Source organism: Helianthus annuus, chromosome 15 (assembly GCF_002127325.2).
Source record: "Helianthus annuus cultivar XRQ/B chromosome 15, HanXRQr2.0-SUNRISE, whole genome shotgun sequence".
NCBI lineage: Eukaryota > Viridiplantae > Streptophyta > Magnoliopsida > Asterales > Asteraceae > Helianthus > Helianthus annuus.
In genome coordinates this window covers 21,970,485-21,991,115 of record NC_035447.2, presented here as the reverse complement: position 1 = coordinate 21,991,115, position 20,631 = coordinate 21,970,485, and the positions used below count along the sequence as shown (strand labels likewise).

The 20,631-nt window shown below is 36.8% G+C and overlaps 1 protein-coding gene across 1 annotated transcript; it reads left to right on the top strand.

The window, feature by feature from the left end:
* The first annotated feature begins 4,053 nt into the window (after nt 1-4,053).
* On the top strand, nt 4,054-6,470 carry LOC110911018 (cyclin-D3-3). Its single transcript, XM_022155582.2, has 4 exons — nt 4,054-4,634; nt 5,288-5,492; nt 5,705-5,835; nt 6,066-6,470. The coding sequence occupies exons 1-4, from the start codon at nt 4,191-4,193 to the stop codon at nt 6,336-6,338; spliced, it is 1,053 nt and encodes a 350-aa protein (XP_022011274.1). The 5' UTR covers nt 4,054-4,190; the 3' UTR covers nt 6,339-6,470.
* The last annotated feature ends 14,161 nt before the right edge of the window (nt 6,471-20,631 follow it).

Here is a 20,631-nt window from a genome sequence, read left to right as displayed (position 1 = left end):
ATGCAGGTTTAGTCAGAAAGGGTAAAATGGTCATTTGATTATGATAGTCCCGAAAAGGAGGTGGAGCCCGAGTACCATAATCCAAACGTAGACGAGCATGACTCAGACTTAGACTGGTCAAATGATGATTGTCATTGGAAATAATGTTGGTGACTATATGATGTTGTAGTTTATGTAGGTCATGGTTATATAGGTTATTGTTACGAGTCATTAGGTTTGTGAAAGTTTTAGTGTATGGGTAATCTGGTTACTAGTTTTATGTTCATGTGTGCAAGCATTTAGTTTCAAGAGTACACTGCATTTTCATTAATCAAAAGCACTTTACATAATATTTTCATCAATCAACTTGAAGTCATAATAAAACAACTAAATAACATTAAACATAGCACACCTAAACCAATCTACTAGTCATTAAGTACATAACAAAGTAAAACCAACTAAAAACTAATATAATCTTTGGCCTTCTTGCTTCATTAGCCTTTGCAGTTGAAAATTACTAATGTTTGTTCATTCTTTTTAACAATCCATGTATCAACTTTTTGACCTTCGACACATTGGAGGATCACACCATTTCATGAAACCACACCATGTTCTCTGTTAATTAAATTCAGAGAGATCATATAAGTAGAAAAATATGATAAAATTTAAGTAGAAAAATATGATAAAATTTAGGAATAATGGATTTTAATAATCCTAATTATTAGTCATTTGCTGGCAACAGTCCCAGCTTAAAAAATAACCAGCGATTGTCCCACCTTTTCACATATTGTAAACCAATAGGCCTTTGCTAACAGAACCTTATTTCTTTTTGTCTCCTTTTCCTTTTCTATTAGCAAAGGTCCATTGGTTTACAATATGTGAAAAGGTGGGACCACCGTTGATTATTTTCGAAGTTGGGACTGTTGCTGTCCAACGGCTAATAGTTGATATTATTAAAATCCATTATTCCTAAAACTTAGGATTAAGGATACTTACACAATAGTGAAAGCGACGACCTAGGTTTGCATCCTTCCATGAAGTTCGAAAGCAAGGTAAGAGACCCACTAGAACAAACTGGAGGCTCATGATTCATGTTTGAATACAAATTAGACCCCTCATGCCAATTGGAGCTTGAGTTCGACATCCTATACGACGAATTTGGTAACAATGATGTCATGAAAGGAAATTGGGTTAATTCAGGAGGAATGGTGTCAAATTAAGGTTTTGTAGAAGAAGACCAATCAAATAAGGGGGAAAGATGAAAATACCCCCACGTGAGGATCATGTGAGGGGGAACTAGTGGTTCTGTGGACCGACGTTAGACGAAGGGACAATATCTGTTAAGATATGAAACATTAGGCACTTAAGGTGTTATGAGTGAACTCAACCGGTAACTAGTGCAAACCCGATAGACAGTAACTAGTGCAAACTCGATAGACGAAAACTGCAATTTGCTCTTAGTAATTAGTAAATTTTCATTTTTTATTATTGTGACTATCATTATAATTGTTAATTGTTATAAGTAGGTAAATATAAAAAATAGTTAACTAAGTTTTAACTCTATGTAGTTTGAAACTTTTGACACTTTTGACCCAATAGTTTAAAAATGGCCAAAGTACTCACTAAGCTTTTAATATTATTGCTTCTTGACTCTAACTTGGTTGAAAATTTTAGTTAAAAGTAAGTATAGTTCTGTAATTTTACATATAGGTATTCGATTTTATTAATTCCTTAAACATGTTTTTGTCTTTTATTGATATTAACATTTAAAATATAATTTTCTAACTATATATTATATGTATTATATTACTTTTATTAATATACATATATACAATATCATTATACCTCACCTATCATCATCATTCACCAGAACCCTCTCTTTGTAAGCGACCACTATCATGATCCAACCACCACCACCTGTCATCACCGCCATCGTCCACCACAAAACTTTCTGTTAAACCATCATTACCTCCCTACCCCTCTCTACCTTCTCTACCACCACCACCACCACCTGCCACCATCGCCATACTTCTAAATCGTTTCCTGATAATATCTCTGGTGTAAAAGGTTCTTTGGGATAGAAGGAAATGAGCGGCTCAAACCGTTTCCGTTGTAACAGGTTCTTCGAGTTCTAAATCGTTCCCAGTTTCACCCATTTCAAATCTTGCTCAAAAACAAGAAAAAGGTAGAAGGAAACAAGGGGCTCAGACCTGCTTCGAGTTCTAAACTGTCGTCACCATCTAATCTCATAACCTTAGCCATCCTTTCAACCGCCAGGTCTAATGCATTCCGCACCGAACAATCGGTCTGGGTCAAACCATAGGAAAATAATAACTATAGGGAGGGAAATGACCATTTTAACTATTGAAGAAAAAACGTTAAACGTTAAAACTATCAAACCCAGGTGGAGCAAGAGCAGAATGAAGTTAAGTCTAAAAAACAGTTAATTGCCCGTATAGTCAATGTAGTTTGCCATTTTTCACGTTTAGTCCCCACCTTTTCAAAATAGCATGTTTGCTCCTTGTGGTTTAACAAATTGTTACTCAGATAATCCCTACACTATATGGGGGTTAACTTTTGGTGTTAAGTGGGTGTGAAATGACCAAAATGTCCTTACTAATAAATAAAACATAAAAAAAAAACAAACAAAGCCACCCCCACCCCCTTCTTTCTTTCTTTCTCTCTGCTTCTTGCCCTGGAACACCATGAACGACCATAACCACCACTTACAAACCTCCAAACACACACACACACAAGAAATAAGGGGTCACCGGGAAATCGTCATTACAAGAACCTGTGTTAAAAATAGAAACTTACAGGAATAATAAAAGCTAGGGTTTTTCCAGAACCAGTTTTGGTCGCACCAAGTATATCCCGCCCACAAAAAGAACGAGGCAACGAAGCCATCTGAATATTCATCATATTCTTAATAACCAGCTTGCCTCAACCCATCTTTCAAATTCTTCAATATCGGAAGCTGCTGGAACTTCGTACACCCTGCGTGTTGTGAGTACGTGTTCTCATCAATTCACCCGATTAGAGATTTGGCAGGAAGCGGAGGTAGAGATAGTGGATTTGAACCAGATTCTGTTTTCAAAATTCGATCCGTTTTCTAGTAACTGGATTTCTTGAACCTCGGTGTTGCGGCTCTGTATACATACTTGTTTGGATTTTGGTTTCTTCATTTGTGTTGTTGTGGGGGTTTGATTGTTGTGGTTAGGATTTAACACAGGTTTTTGTAATGGCAATTTTCCGGTGACCCCTTATTATTTCTTGCGTGTGTCTTTGGAGGTTTGCAGGTGGTGGTTTATGGTCGTTCATGGTGTTCCAGGGCAAAAAGCAGAGAGAAAGAAAGAGAGAGGGGGTAGGTTTGTTTTTTTTTTTTTTTATGTTTTAGGGTGTAAGGAGTGGTTAAACACTTTGGAGTGGCAAACCAAAAAACCGACCAATCAGAGCGTTATGTCAATCAGTCAAAAGTGTTTAAACTTTGGTGAAAAGTGTTGGCAATGGTTTAGACACTTGGTGAAGTGGTAAACTATTTAAAAAAAAAGGAAAAAGTTGTGATTGGTTGAGATAGGAATGGACCCCACCCACAATACCCTCTCTCTCTCTCAATCACCTTCCCCGCATCGGCATGCCATCCCCGCACCACAACCTTCGCCGCGTTGGCAAAACCTCGACGGCGGTGTTTGCCGCTCAGCGAAACGGTTTGCCGAGTTTTGCCGACTCCCGCTCCACACACCCTTATTTATTAGTAAGGGCATTTTGGTCATTTCACGCTCATTTAACACCAATAGTTAACATCCATCTAGTGTAGGGACTATCCGAGTAACAATTTGTTAAACAACAGGGAGCAAACATGCTATTTTAAAAAGATATGGACTAAACATGAATAATGGTAAATCACAAAGACTATCCGGGCAATTAACTCCTAAAAATATTGGAAATAGTTATTTACTTATTTATAAAAAGAATTTATAAGTAAGTGAAGGGACCATTTTGAAAGAAATCAAAAGATGTAGCAAAGAGCATAAAATAAGGAAAAAAGCTGCACCATCATCTCCGTAGATACGGTCAAATGTTGCCGTTACCTTCCATTTTCCCCAGTCAACACCACTTCTCTAAATAATCAAAACTCTCTCTCTCTCTAAAACTCCATTCTAGAGAGAGAAACACCCCAAAACAATGTCACTCATCCAATAACCAACAACATGAACCCCCAAAACCCCACATTCCCTCTCGACGATCATCTTTTATGCGACGAACACGAATCAGACTTCAATTTTGACCATGAAAGTCAAATCTCGAAGCAAAAAGATCATCTTTTTACGCATTTTGAGCACGATTTATCATGGGATGAAGATGAGCTTTCGTGTCTTTTGTCTAAAGAGAAGAATTGTTATTCAGAAGGGGGTTTGATAGATTTGAGGAAAGAATCGGTTGATTGGATGATTAGGGTTTGTAGTTGTTATGGGTTTGTTGCAATGACGACTGTTTTGGCTGTTGATTATTTTGATAGGTTTTTGTTGAGTGGGGGTTTTAAGAGGGGTGTAAGTGTAAGTATGCCGTGGATGAATCAGCTTGCTGCTGTTGCTTGCTTGTCGTTAGCTTCGAAAGTTGAAGAGATTCAAGCGCCTGTGCTCATGGAGTTGCAAGTATGTGTTTGTTTTGAATGCACTATAGGTGTTTGTTAAAATGCCTATGTGACTGTTTTGTTGTAATTGCAGTAGATAGTAGGGGTGTTTTAAAAGCTCGCCTGTCTGGTTGAAAAACGTTTGCTTGAAATCAGCTGGTTTATTTATTAGTTGAGCTGAGCTGGCTTGGTATGTATGCTAGCCAAGCCCAAGCCATGGGCGATGTGAGTATTTCGTTATTAAACCACTCCCAGTTCGGTTGAAAAAAGCTGGCTCGAAATCGCCACTCACAGCCGTCTTGGTCTGTAAATAAGCCTATCCTAGAGCGGTTTGGCTCGTGACTTGCTCGTTTGAGTTAAAGCTCAAATCTTTAATCGGGCCAAGTCACTCCAGGTGTTTGTGAAAATGCCGATGTTAGCATTTGGTTATTAAGGCACCTCAAGTGTTTTTGAAAATGCCACTGAGTATTTTGTTATTAATGCAGTCCAGTAGGGCTGTTAAAAAGCTCAATGCTCATGGTTCGGTCGAAAAAAAGCTCGCTCGAAATCAGCTTGTTTAGCTGAGCTGCCTTGGTCTGTCCATGAGCCGAGCCGAGTCACTCTAGGTGTTTGTAGAAATGCCAATGTGAATATTTTGTTATTAATGTAGGGTTTTGTTTTGTGGGTGTTGTTTAGGTAGAAGGAGCGAAGTTTGTGTTCGAATCCAAGACTATAATGAGAATGGAGCTTCTTGTGCTTGATTCTCTTCAATGGAAGATGAATCCAGTGACCCCATTTGCGTTTACAGATTACATTATGCGGAGGCTTGGTTTGATCGCTCATCATCAATGTTCAGAGTTTGTTCAGAGGTGTGAAAGAACTGTTCTTGCTGTTGTCAATGGTAAGTTTGTGAATATGCATTTATAGTTGTTGTAAGGGGGTGTTTGGCAATTCGTTTCGTAAGTGGTTATATGATATGAGATAATCAGAATAAAATAATCGGTCATAACAAAGCGGTTTATCGCTGCAGAAAATGGTGTTTGGATGTTCTTCTGCAGTTCTGCTTTTTGAATTATGATAATGAAGTGGCTGATCTTTGTAAAACACATGCAGATTCAAGGTATCTGGATTATCTTCCATCCGTTATTGCAGCTGCGACAATGGCCCTTGTGATCAAGGAGGTTGATCCCGATAATGCATTCGATTATCTAAACGGGCTCAAAGATTTTCTTGAAATTAGTGAGGTTTGTTCTTCGACATTTTTACCTAAACGGGCTCAAAGATTTTCTTTGTAGAGAAGAAAAATATCAAACGGAAATTTTAAATACTATCTTATTTTATCTAGTTAATGTATGGGGTAAGCCTGGCAAAACGGGCCGGTCGCGTCAAGCAAGTGGTTAACGCGGGCTCAGATCAAATTACCAGTCTCCGATGTTAAATATTCGAAATCTGAAGTTTGTGTAAACAATGACAGGAAAAAGTAGACGAATGCGTGAAATTTATCCTGGAAGTATCTGATAATCATGGAAGTAACCACTTCGTAAGCCAGAAGCGAAAGTACCAGTTTGCCCCTGCAAGCCCGAATGGTGTAATAGATTCCTATTTCAGCAGTGACAACTCTAATGATTCGTGGGCAGTTGCATCAACATCGCCGGTTTCATCTTCACCTGAACCACTGTTGAAGAAGATCCGAGCTCGTGACGAGGCAGGCTTTACCGACTCGTGTATGGTCAGTAACCTTCGTTAGTTTTCGTAGTAGTTTGGCGATTTTATTTCTCAAAATAGGATGTTAAGGTGCGATTACATCACTAATCAATAATTAGTTCTTGTTAGAATTATGTATGTTGTTTAATGAAATCTTGATTATTGAGTTTGATAAGTAAGAACTAAAACATTAGTTTTTGCAAGATTCTGGGATTGTTGACTTTTATTTAGTACTGTTTACGATCCATTTCAGACGGTGTTGACGAAAGTTTTGGGCAGGGTTGGGCCGGGTTGGTTGGGTCAGCCGGATCGACCAAATGCTTTCTTTTATAAACGAGTACGTTATAACTTCATATTTCAAAAATGAAACATCATCATCATCATACTCAGTAAATCCCACCAATAGCAAAGTAAAGGTAGGGTCTGAGGAGGGTAAGATGTAGACAGCCTTACCTCTACCCCGTAGGAATAGAGAGGCTGCTTCCAGTGAGACCCTCGGCTCGATAGTAGTTTTGCATCAAGCCTTGGACATAAGGCAAATAACACTCAGCAATCGGGACAAAGACCGATTAGTGCATGTACCCTTTTGTCTTTCCGCTATCAACGCCACCACATGATGCATGATTAACCTTCCTCAGCTTTTAACGTTATTTTCACGAAATTAGTAAAATAACGTTAAAATTAGAAAAATAACGTTATTTTCAAAAATGAAACAAAAACTAAATAATAAAGTTAAACGGACGTTTCAGTTTATACAACCGGTTTCTTGTTCTAAAGCGTGAACTGAACGAACCACTAAATCCCATTTTTCAAAACATATAATTTTTGAACCGGTCGAATCCATCTATAATGCATCATGAACCCTAAATTAATTTAGGAATTTAGTGTCATGAATATATATTGATTTTGTGGGTCTTGCATTCAAGTTTGACTCATGGGGTTGCTGCCATTACAGAGATGAGTGATGACACATTTATCAGTCTGGACAAATTACCATTGCATTAATGTGAGAATTAAAGGGTAAAAGGGTCTTTTACTTGAGGGTCAAGGAGTAAAGAATAGATTCCAAATAAAACTGTACATGTAAAGAATTTGGAAAATGAAAGACAATAAGGTCACAAATAATATGAAAAAACTAAATAAGATGTTGAAAAATATGGATGTGGCTAATGTTTGGAAATCACCTCCCTTGCGGATTGAAGGGCGGATGAAACCGACGCGGCAGCATTTTCCAAAATTGCACCGCTAGTATTGCTACCTTTGGTGGTGGCAACCGGGGCGGCAGAGGCGGGTGGGTGAGGTTGGTTTGGAGCCTCCGCCACCCTTTGCTCTTGCCTTTGCCCTGGTGTCACACGATCCATTTTCTCTGCGTGCATGGCTTCTCCATTTTGTTTCTGATGTCAGAAACAAATTAATTCCTCGAAAACAAAAATAAGAATTATTAGAAAAATTTAAGAAAAACCTTACCGTATCCGATGCTGATGCCTGCATAATAAGTCTTGAATTCTTTTATGGGATCTAAGATCATAAATTATTTTTAATTTGTAAAAAGAAATACAGTTTTGGAGAAGATGTTTTGTAATTGGTTAGTTATAGATTTGTGTTGTTAGATTGCTCTTGAAAATGTATGGGAGCCAATCACTTCCAATTTACTTGGATCTAAATTGTTTGGAATTAAAATAACATAAATAAGAAAATTAAAAATTAATAACAACTTTCACGGGTGATACACTTCACTTGACAAGTATAACTCATTTTTTAACAAACTGTTGTAAAACAACGACCTACTAGCAATGTATAGAGAAGAATGGGAGAATGGGAGATGGATTTCTTATTGATTGATTTCAACTTCATATACAAATGCCATTATATATAGGCCCTTACATTAGTACAATAGTAACCAAAGAGATAGGATAGAGGTGGATAGTCACTACATAATGGATACATTCATAACACTCCCCCTTGACTATCCACATGATATACTATTCTTTAATACGCTTGGTGATGCTGCCTCGTTAAAAACCTTGCTAGGAAAACCCAGTGGGACAAAACCTCAGCTAAGGGAAAAAGAGTGCAGCGCGCATTTTCTCCCCCTGATACTTTTGGATCAGATATGTTGCCTCATTAAAAACCTTTACTAAGAAAACCCAATGGGACAAAACTTAGTCAAGGGAAAAAGAGTGCAACTTGAATAAGTCTCCCCCTCATTTTAACATGTATCATTTAAGTGACGTGTGTCCATCTTCCTTGAAAGTCGAATAAAGCCTTTGTAGCGAATGATTTGTTGCTTGATCCCTTAATGTGCAATCCTTTATGTTGAGCAATGTTGTATAATCTTCTAACGAGACTTTAGGTGCCTCTTTCCAAAAATTATCATATTTCCATTACTGTGTTTTGTTACATTCCTTCATCTACAAGACTAACCAAACTTGTTTTGATGGGTTAGTAAAATATAATCAAATATCATTTATACCTGAAATGTTTCTTTGAACTCATTCAAATGCCTCTTCGCTTGACACAGGTTATATCATGACAATAAGCTCAAGTGAAAGATATTATAACCATACATAGCCAGCAAAACATATTAATGCACTTATGCATTTAACGATGGTACTTCTAGAATGAGAATCTCTACTTTGATAGGAGATGATAATAGGCATTTCTTATAACAAATGACTTAACAACCTTTAACATACTTTAAGGTTCAACTATGTCCATACTAAATATCCAAACATCATCTTCTAGATGTACTTGGGGGATTGGTAAAATATAATTACATATATACGCGAACTGCAGTTCGAGTAATAATTAGACCGTGCCAAGGTCATTCAAAAATTCTCCCTCTAAAAGCTCGACAATTTCTCTCGATGATGCCTAGACATCATCACTGTAAACTGCGATTATAGTGAACTTTTAAAAGTAGAACGTCGATAAAACATGGCTAATATAATCAAACTTATATCGCTCTTTCTGCAAATATCTCGAGTTGTATAACACTCGATCTAACTATTTTAGCCCATACATATTCTATGAACTTGATATAGTACGTTCTTGAGGTTTTGACATCATTAATGCTTCTAGCATTATCAATCCATGAGGGAATTCTTTCCATCTTATCCAAATATGTATGTGCTTTCACTCTTAGAAGTTTTGCTATATAAACTTGCCCTTTTAACACATAGATATCTAATCATATGTAAAAATATCAAGAACATTTGCTTTTATCTCCAAAATTCATATTGTACCATGTGTGTACACAGTGTACATTGAGATGCCATAATAACCAGGTACACATTTTCTATGTATGTTTATTGGAGTATTGGTGCACTATAATTACATCCATAAGGTGTTTCAATTAACCTCTTAAGCACTCAAATGCTTTAGGATACTCATGGGGAGTTCCAATTATATTCAATTCAATAACATATACAACATGTATATGTATTCAGATCTGAATTTATATAATAATCATAATATTCTCGAGAACTTATTTTATATGACTTAGTATCAAGTGATACATAACTTTCATAAGATGCGTGTCAATTTTCTTTTATATATTACCAGACTAATAAGATATTAAAAGTCAATGCATCCACCACTGAAGAATGCGTTTTCTCATAATCAATCATAGGTATTTGTGAAAATTCTTGTGCCACCGATTTTGACTTATATCACTTAGTTTGATTTTCACATGATTCGCGTAAAAGACACTTTTGTATCCAACATATTTTACAACTTCAGTTGTATGGACTGTTGGTCCAGAAACTTTCCATTTCATTAGAGAACTAAACTCTGCCTTATTTGCGTCTTTCTATTTTGGCTAATCATTTCTTAATATTCATTCGTAGGCAGATCTTAAATCTTGATCCTCATCATTTAATCATTTAAGCGCTACAATATATACAAATGTATAACGACGTCGATTTTTATTTCGATTCCATACATATCTTAGACATGATACAACTTATTGAGATCTCTTTATTTTCAAGTACCTGAGGTTCTTCTTGAACCATCATGTCTAATGTCTCTGCAGGAGATCCTATTAGTATAACCTCGACTTGACCATCTTAATTACTTGCTCCAATTTTCGAGGAATATTATTATTGGAATCGACTAGTCTACCACGCTTCAGGCGTGCAATAGACTCATTACAAAATATGTGGTTGTCCTCTTGGGACACAAATATAACTGGAGCATAAGCAGTTGATTATGTGACTTACTCAGTCACTCTGTTTAGGTCAGTGAACTTGTCTGGTAACTTGTTCTTTAATATTGGTAAATGGATTATACTTTAAACTTCTAGTTCATAGTTTATAGTCTAAGGATCAAGATGACATGATAATTCATTTAACTTTTCACTTTCCAACTGCTTGTTATCTCCCCCTAATGTTGGGAACATTCATTCACTAAAGTGAAAACCAATGAGCCATAAACAAATTTCTCACTAATGGCTTTAAGTATTCAATCATAGACGATTATTTATACCCGACATATTCTCAAACTTTTTAGAAGTCCCATCTTTGTGCGGTGTGGTGGATGAGATTCAATATATGTCGCACAACCAAAATCTTTGATGAGACATCTTTGGTTTCTGACCAAAAAACCAACTATATGGGGAGAACTATAACATATTGGCTTGATATGAATTGATGGTACTATATATAAAATTACATGTACCTAAATGAACTTTTGCTCCTCTCATGATTATTGGCTTTGTAACCAATAGTAATCTGGATTAATATGCTTGCTATCACATTAGCTAAACCACAATCACACAAGCTTCAGGTTGTGGATTTGATAACCATTTAGACGATGCATCAATTTTAAAACACTAAATGGTATCATATTTGTATAATTATTTTCATTATCATTTCCAGAATATTTGGGGATTCACACCCTACTTTTGTTGATCAATACTTAACTTCACTTGAGAGCAAATATGACATGTATAATTATCAAGACGAATCTTTTGGTTCTTCAATACTTTTCACATCGTCATTAATGACTCGGTATGGTCTGGCCGGTCATGCCAATCATTAAATAATTATGATCATATATACTTTACTTGCACTCATGTTTGTTTAATACACGATACTAAATACGAGAGGATAATGCATTATTATGTTTTACATATTTTCCCATTTCATTTATTCTCGTATATTCAATCTCACAGTGCGCTACTTCTTGCTATCAATTTCATCATTAGCATGCTTAATCTCATTATCAACATGGGCATCATTAAACCTTATTTTTTATGTACATGATCATGACCTTTAAATTGATATTTTCTTCATCACATTCTCTTCAGGGAATGAATTATAACTTTCATGGTCGCATCATTACAATTTCTTCACTATGTACATAATCACGACCATTATACTAATCAGTATATCATCACATTTACTTCAAGGAATGGATTAGAGTCACAAAACTTTCATGGTGACTGTTTCAAACCTTATATATCTAGAGCGCATTTGAGGTTTGACAAGTGGAATTTTTTTCAACCTTCTTATCTATCTCATTAGATGATGTAAATCAAGAAGTAGTTATATGACCGAGACAACAAAATTTATCGATCGAAAATCTTACGAGCTTCCACAAATTTATAATGAGCTTACGTGAGACCCACACTTCATATGTCATGTCTTTACTTCAATTTATTTCAAATAAACGGGTTTTTTAAGCATGCGTATAAACTTTCATGGGAATGACAATAATACACAACTTTGGTCTTTATTAGCCTTATTCAATAATATCTATATAAAAGATAATCTCCAAATGAAAATCATTATACATCATTAGGCAGCGTCATATATGTTTTCAATATAATGTTTTTACCATAACGGAGATAATGGATATAAAATGAATAGAATTGTTCTTCAACTACCACGAATAGAATTGTTCTTTAATGAACCAGAGAACTATAAAAAGCAAATTATTATAACTCCAATGTACAATTCTTTAGGTCTGATGGTTCTATTTCTTTTCATAATTATATAGACATAAAGCAAGATTCATTCATATTAATAATATAATAAAATTCAATAATTGAAACCTTTCGTCGAAACTTTTCATAATAATATAATAATACTGTAAAAAAACTAAGATAATGAATATTCATTTATATGTTGTGATAAATCCAATTTTATAAATAATAATGGTAACGTTTCATCTTCTTCATTTATATGTTGTGATAAATCCAATTTAATAAATATTAATGGTAACTTTTCATCTTCCATATTTTAGATCAAAAGACAACCACCTAAGATAACCAAAAATCGATTGCCTAGCCCCATAAGATTTCCCAATGAGAAAACTTAAAAGAAATTTGAGTGGGTTTTAAACCGATCGAACAATAAATATTCATGGTTGTAAAGAAACCCACATCATATCACTGATCAAAATAACACAATAATAAAGACAATGCAAAGTGATAGATATGCAATTAACCTTAATATAACTCTAGAAACACAAAAAACAATGCAAAGGTACGCATATAATTATAAGTTTATTATCAATATACAAACTATTTCCTTCTTTGACAATTCTTATTTGCATAATTTTTTACTTCAACAACCTGTAGCATTGTCTACACATACTTGCTCTGATACACATACTACATAATTAATAAGTACAATTATTAAAACATTATAAACGAGTCAACATCATTACAAAATAAAACTACATTACCTATGAATTATTAAGTATCATTTTGATTATTATCACATTTTTCGAGCATTTTCAACAAACTGTTACTCACAAAGTCTTCTAATCATTGCATCACAACCAAATTCTAGCAAATATTTTTATGATCACAAATTGTCATATAATACAAAACATAGTTCACCATCATTAACAATTTAATTTCATCACCTCATTATACAAAACATACAATACATTATTTTATAGCCGTTAAACACAGTTTAACACTTTCATCAGAATATTATTATATATATAACAAAATTCAGTTATGCACTTATCGATTATTTTGGTATTATTTAATTTTTAAGAAAAAGTACCAAGAAATCACAACATTTTTTTTTAAACGAAATTGTTAAAATTCACTCAGAACCAACTTAACACAACTAATACTTTAGAGCAATCACACTTAAGTATAAGAATGTGCACAATCGTTTCATACTTTAATCGAAAAAATAAACAACATACGCTCACACAATTAGATACATATCATAATATTAATAGACTATACAAAGATTAGTAATTAACCTACATTTTCAGCCTATACCTAAATAATGAATATCATACACCACTATATAAATCAATTGGTCGGTCGACTCATATGAAACAGTTTCTATATTCTAAATCTCAATCTATCTAAAATTGTATGAATTATAATATGGATCTTTTGGTGGACGAAAAGAAAAGAAAAGAAAAGAGGAGCATCTTTACATGAATTCTATTGGGCCGTGAAAGACAAGTGAAGCAAAGCAATTTTCGTGAAAGTCATGAATGGGCCTTTTGAACAATTATGAATAATATATCATAATCATTAATAAAACCCTAAGATTCCTATTGGACCATGGTGAACCCTACGTGAATCAGACATTAATTTAAGAGCCATATATATTAATAATAGCCTTGGACAAAAAAGGAAGGCATCAGTAGACATATATATTAATTTGGGGGCTGCTACTAGAGAAGGGACGAAAACAGAAGACATAGTGAGAGTCCCAAAATTTTGAGGACATATAGAGAAGAAGATGATAACAATAACAAGTTAATGGCATACCTTATGATAATGTGATCCATCATCAAGACCAACTCGTGCTAAAGCAACTCGTGCTGATAATGTGTTGTAAAACAACGACCTACTAGCAATGTATAGAGAAGAATGGGAGAATGGGAGATGGATTTCTTATTGATTGATTTCAACTTCATATACAAATGCCATTATATATAGGCCCTTACATTAGTACAATAGTAACCAAAGAGATAGGAGTTATAGAGGTGGATAGTCACTACATAATGGATACATTCATAACACAAACAAGCTTATTTGGATAATTTATGTTTGTTAGGTGGATTTATTAGGGGATTAATGTAGGGTCTACGTATTCATAGACCTAATGTAACACCTTGAAATTTTGTGTCTAATAATGTATTGACACGTGTCTTAAGTTTACACGTGGCGTATTATATTTAATAAAGGACTAATGTTGACAAACCTTGAAAGTATATAAATTCGAGGGTTATAAATGTCAAACAAGGGTAAGTATACTGTATAGTAACCCTAAATGGTGCTCGTACCTTCAAACGAATAAATCATGGATCGTACGGAAGCGAAACGCGGAAGAAAGTGAGAGATTACAAGTTGCGAGGGTTAACTGTGTCAACATGTTTAATTATACCTCTGAGTGACCCTTTGACGTACCCAAGGCTTGTAACAGTAAAATACGCTCACTAGAATATACTGTATAAATTCCGCGAAGTTCCGTTTTAAAACGAGAAAGTTGTGATCAAATTCGTACGAGAAGGGTTAAAAGCGTCAACAATGAAAGTCAATGCTTTACGAATAATTAACAAGATAACCGGGGACTTAACAATGCGGGTAAATAACATGAGGCCCTTAGTTGTAAATAATCGAGGGCCAAACCGCAAAATTACTCCTTCAAACCCGAAAGATCAGGTTAATAATTACGAAAGATTTCGTTATTAATTACCAGATTCTGATCATGATTACAAAAGATTTAAAAAACTGAAAATCTTGACCTCTCGCGGGCCGCGTAAGGTTTTAGAGTAAGTTGAGGCGGGCCGCGAGCCACCTCTTTAATCACGTCTGATTTTAAACTTCAGGCGGCCCGCGTTAAAGTGTGCTTAATCTCCCATGCGGGCCGCATGGGACGCCCAGATGCAGAAAGTTTGGACTTGCATGCCTTTTGAGCTTGTGAACGATCATATGGCCAATAAGTGAGGCATGGGCGCCCCCTACTCGACCTATAACACCTTGGGACACCTGCCCATCATCCATACTCAGTTGTAGGGTGTGTTGTGATGATCTAAGTGCATACATTTCACTATAAATAGACATCCAAGGTTCATAACTAACACACACCTCAAACACACTTCTCTTGTCATTCCTAAAGCTCTCAAGTGTTCTTCTCTTGTTCTAAATCTTTCAACAAATCTCTGTAAGTATGCCATACCTTCCATAGCTTTGTTTTTGCTTAATTTAGCCTAAAAGTCAATCCGTCGTAACTAACGATTGACTTTGCGATAATTCACAAATGGTCCAGTGAATTGTCGAATCAAAAGTAGTTATGTGTTGGTATTTATGTGGGTAATAAACCCCTAAAAGGGTTCCCTCTGATCACCACTCTAACTAGTTCAAATGTCGAGTCAAACGAATGCTTAAAAAGTCAACAGAAAGCTATTTTAGCGATTCTTGTATAATTTGTAATGTAGATGATATGAAACCTGTTTTGACACTTATAAAACATGATGTTAAGTATATAAACTTATCTAAACTCGTTTGAATCGACCATTTGCTATATTGACCCGGTTCGGAGCCGAATGTCGCAAAAGTTTGACTTTTGCATTGACTTCAGTTCTGACCCGTTTTAGTGAGGTATAGATATGCCTTAGGACTCTCTTAGGACCAGGTTACATGATGGTATAACCCTCTGTGACCGGTTCATCGTTTATCCGAGTCTTTTACGCATTTCCGTTCATTACTTAAAAGTTGACCGTAAAGCCCTTTTTAAAATAAAACGAGTATTTCGGACACGTGAAGGGACCATAACCATGTTTACAAAATTCTAAGCATGTCCCTAAAATTTCACGCCAATCCGAGGTCTAGAATGGGAGTTATGCTAAATAGCGCATTTATAAGAAACTTTTGTAATAAACGGCGCAATTGGCATAACGCCTACCTAAACCAAGATTTCGTCACCAAAACTTTTATCCACTGTATTAAAATAATATTTTGGGATTTTTAAAGATTTTTAATTAATTTTAACCTGCTCATAACCTGCGGTTATGGCTACGGTTCGGTAAATACCGAATATGCCCTTTTCGGCCAAAACTTGAGTTCTACAAGGTCTTTTGACCCGATTCCAGTTGCTACTGATTTTAAATAATAAATAAGATATTTTTGACTTTATAAACTGTTCGGGAAACTCAGATTTCCTGTAGGACTCGAAAAGCTCTTTAAAAGTCTTTAAAATGACCGAAAAACCCCTACGGGGCGTAATATTAACTTAAACTCGTTACGGGCATCACGGAAGGTATCCTACTGATACCACAATCTCTTTAAAGTATATTGACTTAGGAAAACAGTGTAGGACTCCTACGGTTACCCGTTGCACCTATTGCGCACGGTTCGGCTTATGTAACTAGTTTACATAAATTAGCCAATACGGGTCAAACCATATCATTTTGGCCCCAAAATCCAGAGTGTGAATATTAAACCCATATAAAACAAGTCTCCGAACTTGTTGGGTCAGAATCACATTCCATTCTCGGTTTTCGCCTTTCACGCGATTAAACCGTATCTATCCCTCGAAACTAACCGGTCTAGGCTACGGCTAATATAAAGACCCGTTAGGATTCTAATAGGTTATTTAAAACCTTCGTTCCAGAATAAGGAGCCCCAGTAAAAGCTATCGGTGATTTAATTGATTAAGGAATATACATTGCAAAGGTAAATACTTTTAACTTATTTTCCCTTATACGGGCTTGGGTTACGGTATATAAAATACCGCTTGATTGAGCATCAAATAATTCCATCGCTTAGGTGGTTAATTGAATAGTTTGATCGGCTCATTTAAACAGTCTTGTTACTTAAAAGCCTTTGGGGGGTTAATGACCATGTCCCGGATATCCTTGGCATCATTTTACGAAATGGCCACGACCTCGACACCCGGGTGTAGGCGTACACCCGGTTGATGTCTATACTATTAAAAGACGTAGCCGATGGTTTACCCGCCTCGGTTTTACGCAAATGTGGTGTGTCTATTGATCTTTAACCCGGCACGATCCGGGCTACTGAACGCAAAGAAGGAACATGTAATTCGTTCACAAGATTATAATTTTTAAAATAATTCTCCCAAGTTAAACAAACATGTTTATGCCACGTGCATCCAAACCAATTTTCAATCATTTTACAAAATGAGTCAGTTGATTGTATTTACCAGTGTAAACTGACGTATTTTCCCAAAAAAAAAAAAGATTAAGTGCAGGTACTACACGTAATTGGCTGGCATTAGCTCCATAGCATCATTAAGAAGTCTCGCAAGCTTGATGTCTTATCTGTTGAACAACATTTTTATTTTATTTTGATCCATCCTGTGGATACTATTCAACTACTTGTGATACATTTGATATTACAGTAAATGGTTGAATTATATTTATCTTTATGCTTCCGCTGTGCATTCATATATTGTGGTTTGACTATATTGTTGCCAACTACGTCACGGTAATCCCCCACCGGGCCCACCGGTGATACACGTAGAAATCGGGGTGTGACAGGTTGGTATCAGAGCCAACATTGAGTGAATTAAACACTATCCTAATGTGCTTAATCTCAGTGACACAATTGCACATACTTGAGTCTAGACAAGAACATAGGACAAATTCGAATTGTTATTCCAATTTTGTCTTTTTCTTTTATTATTGGTATTTAAAGTTTTATAAAGCAGGAAATATGCCGCCAGTGATTTTCCGAGGTAGAGGAAGGGGAAGAAGAGGCAGAGGAGAGATCGTTACTCATCACGATCACGAAGCCGGACCTTCAAATACGCGAGCTCCTTCGACCACAAGGAGTGAAGAACCGCAAAGGCGAAGAGACCTTTATGAACCTGCGAGGCATTCCACCTCGCATAGCTCGACGCCGTCGTACCGGCACTCATTCGGGCCAAATTCAGAAAATGATCCCAACAACCCGCAACCCTCCTTCATACCTCTACAACGTTCGGTATCGCACCGAAATTTTGACGACCCTACTCCATACTTCAGAGGTCAGTTTAATCCAGCTGACTACATACAGGAGCCTTCAGGCTTTGTTCCGTTAGGGCCGCAAGATCACTTCTCCGAAGATCATATGGACGAAAATACTGATCCGACAGAACCTGCTCGTGGTACGCCCACGCATCCAATAGAAGTCTCTGATGGGTCATCCTTCCATGGCACACCCTATCAGGGACCTGATAGCTTTCAAGCGTTGTTCGACCGACATGAGTGGTACTACACGCCACCTCAGCAAACATCACAACAACCGCGACATCCACAAGATCCTTCCGAGGATTCACGCTTCGTGGCAGTTACGCCACCACCTCCGCCACCGGCACAACCAGTAATGCCTGATCCGCCAAGGCGTAGGAGGACAAATGCCCGTATGTCCACACGAGGAGGAGGGGATTTCCACTTCAGCACCCCTCGACACTCTAGTAGTAGCCACTACCCGCCACTACAAGAAGAAGGACCTTCAAGTCCTGTACAGGAGGCGAACTCCGCACCAGCCGCACCAAATTCGCCACCATTTGGGTATGACCAACCCATACCTGCTTACACGGGTCCAACGGCTTACAACCCGTTCGAACCGTCATCACAAGCACATTACAACTACAATTATGAGCGCGACCCATATGTGGTGTCGGCTAGGTATAATGCACGCTATCCCGACGGAGCTCATGGGAACATGGGAGTACCGGCCTACTCAGCACATGGGTATCCAGCACCTCCCAGACCTCCAGTTCCGCAACAGGCGCCACAGCCACGTTTCTCTCCTCCTGAACAAGAAGAAATACTCCACCGTTTGAGCCGTGTGGAAAGGGACTTCGAGGAAGAACGTAAGAGCCACCGAGGATTCCTCAAGGGCTTAGCAAACCTACTAAAGGGCAAGAAGAAGAAACGTGATCATTAGTCCTTATGTATGTTCTAATGTAATGTTTATTTTAAATGAGTCCCTGCGTGGACGTTTACGGTATTTCAGTCCCTACGTGGACTTATCTTTTAGTCCTTGCATGGACACTTGTCTTATATTAGTCCCTGCGTGGACTTATCTCTCGTTTTAAACCTCTATGTAGGTATATACTATTTAAAAGTCCCGTTAGGGCGGTGTGTAATCGTATTAAAATTTTGGAATGTTATATTATGAATTTCATTTTGTTATCACTATATATGAAATAAGTCAAAACCATTCCTTTTAACTTGATCTGCCTAAATAAAGAATCTTCAGAGTGAAACCTAGCCAGGTGTCTTTTAAGATCCGGCCAAGATGGTAAGACCTAATTGAAAAGATTCCGATTCCCTGTTAACCTCTGTAAGCATGTTAACAAATCATGACAGATGTGATTCGTTAAAGTCACACACGTCATTCTTATACAAGATCCCTTAAAGGATTCCAAAGCCCAAATAAATGATATAATAAATCACGGGTTAAATCATCAATAAAGATGATCATTTGTTAAACATCCATTAGAGATGTAGTGCCTAAGGGCCGAATTATCAAACATCCGTTAGTGATGTAGTGCCTATGGGCCATAATTGTTGTCATAATAAGACAAAAGACAGTGGTGGTTTAGGACTCCCTGTCAGAAGGAGTAAAAGGACTACGGTTCAAACCTTCATACCGTGATTCTCTGAAATCTCGGCTAATATTATAATAACGTCCTCGTGACTAGGCTTTTATGCCACTAGCAATATTTATTGTAATTAGGATAAGTATATTCAAATCCTAAATGAAAAGTGAGTAACAAATTAACCAGATATGGTCTTCAATACCATGGTTAATAAATTGCCATAAAAGACAATTCAATGACAAACTCCTAAATAGAATTTTCGTTATCTTCTGCATCAGATACAAGCTACTATAGCAAATCCTAATGAAGGAAGTAGTCATACAAATGAAGATGAGTATGATAATGCCCAAATAAATCTAACGGGCGCTCAACTCAAGGCTCTTGTCAACAATGCTGTGCAAGCAGCTCTGGATCGACAATATACAGAATCGCGAAGCAGAACAGTTTCCAAACCACCATCAAAGCCAAAGACACAATCAAAATCCCACAGCAAACCACTATCCAAACCAAAGAAGGACGACGATAAACACTCGTCCAAGCCCAAGAAAGACGACGACAATCACTCGTCGAATGAAAATAGCGTTCGTCGCAAACGGGAGTATACTGATGCTTCCCGCGCCAGGGGCTGCACATACAAGTACTTCGTATCTTGTAAACCTCGAGACTTTACGGGGGAGAAGGGTGCTGTTGAATGTATGACATGGTTGGACGAGATGGACACAGTAGTGGACATCAGTGGCTGCGCTGAAAAGGATGTAGTGAAGTTTGTGTCACAGTCATTTAAGGGCGAGGCCCTAG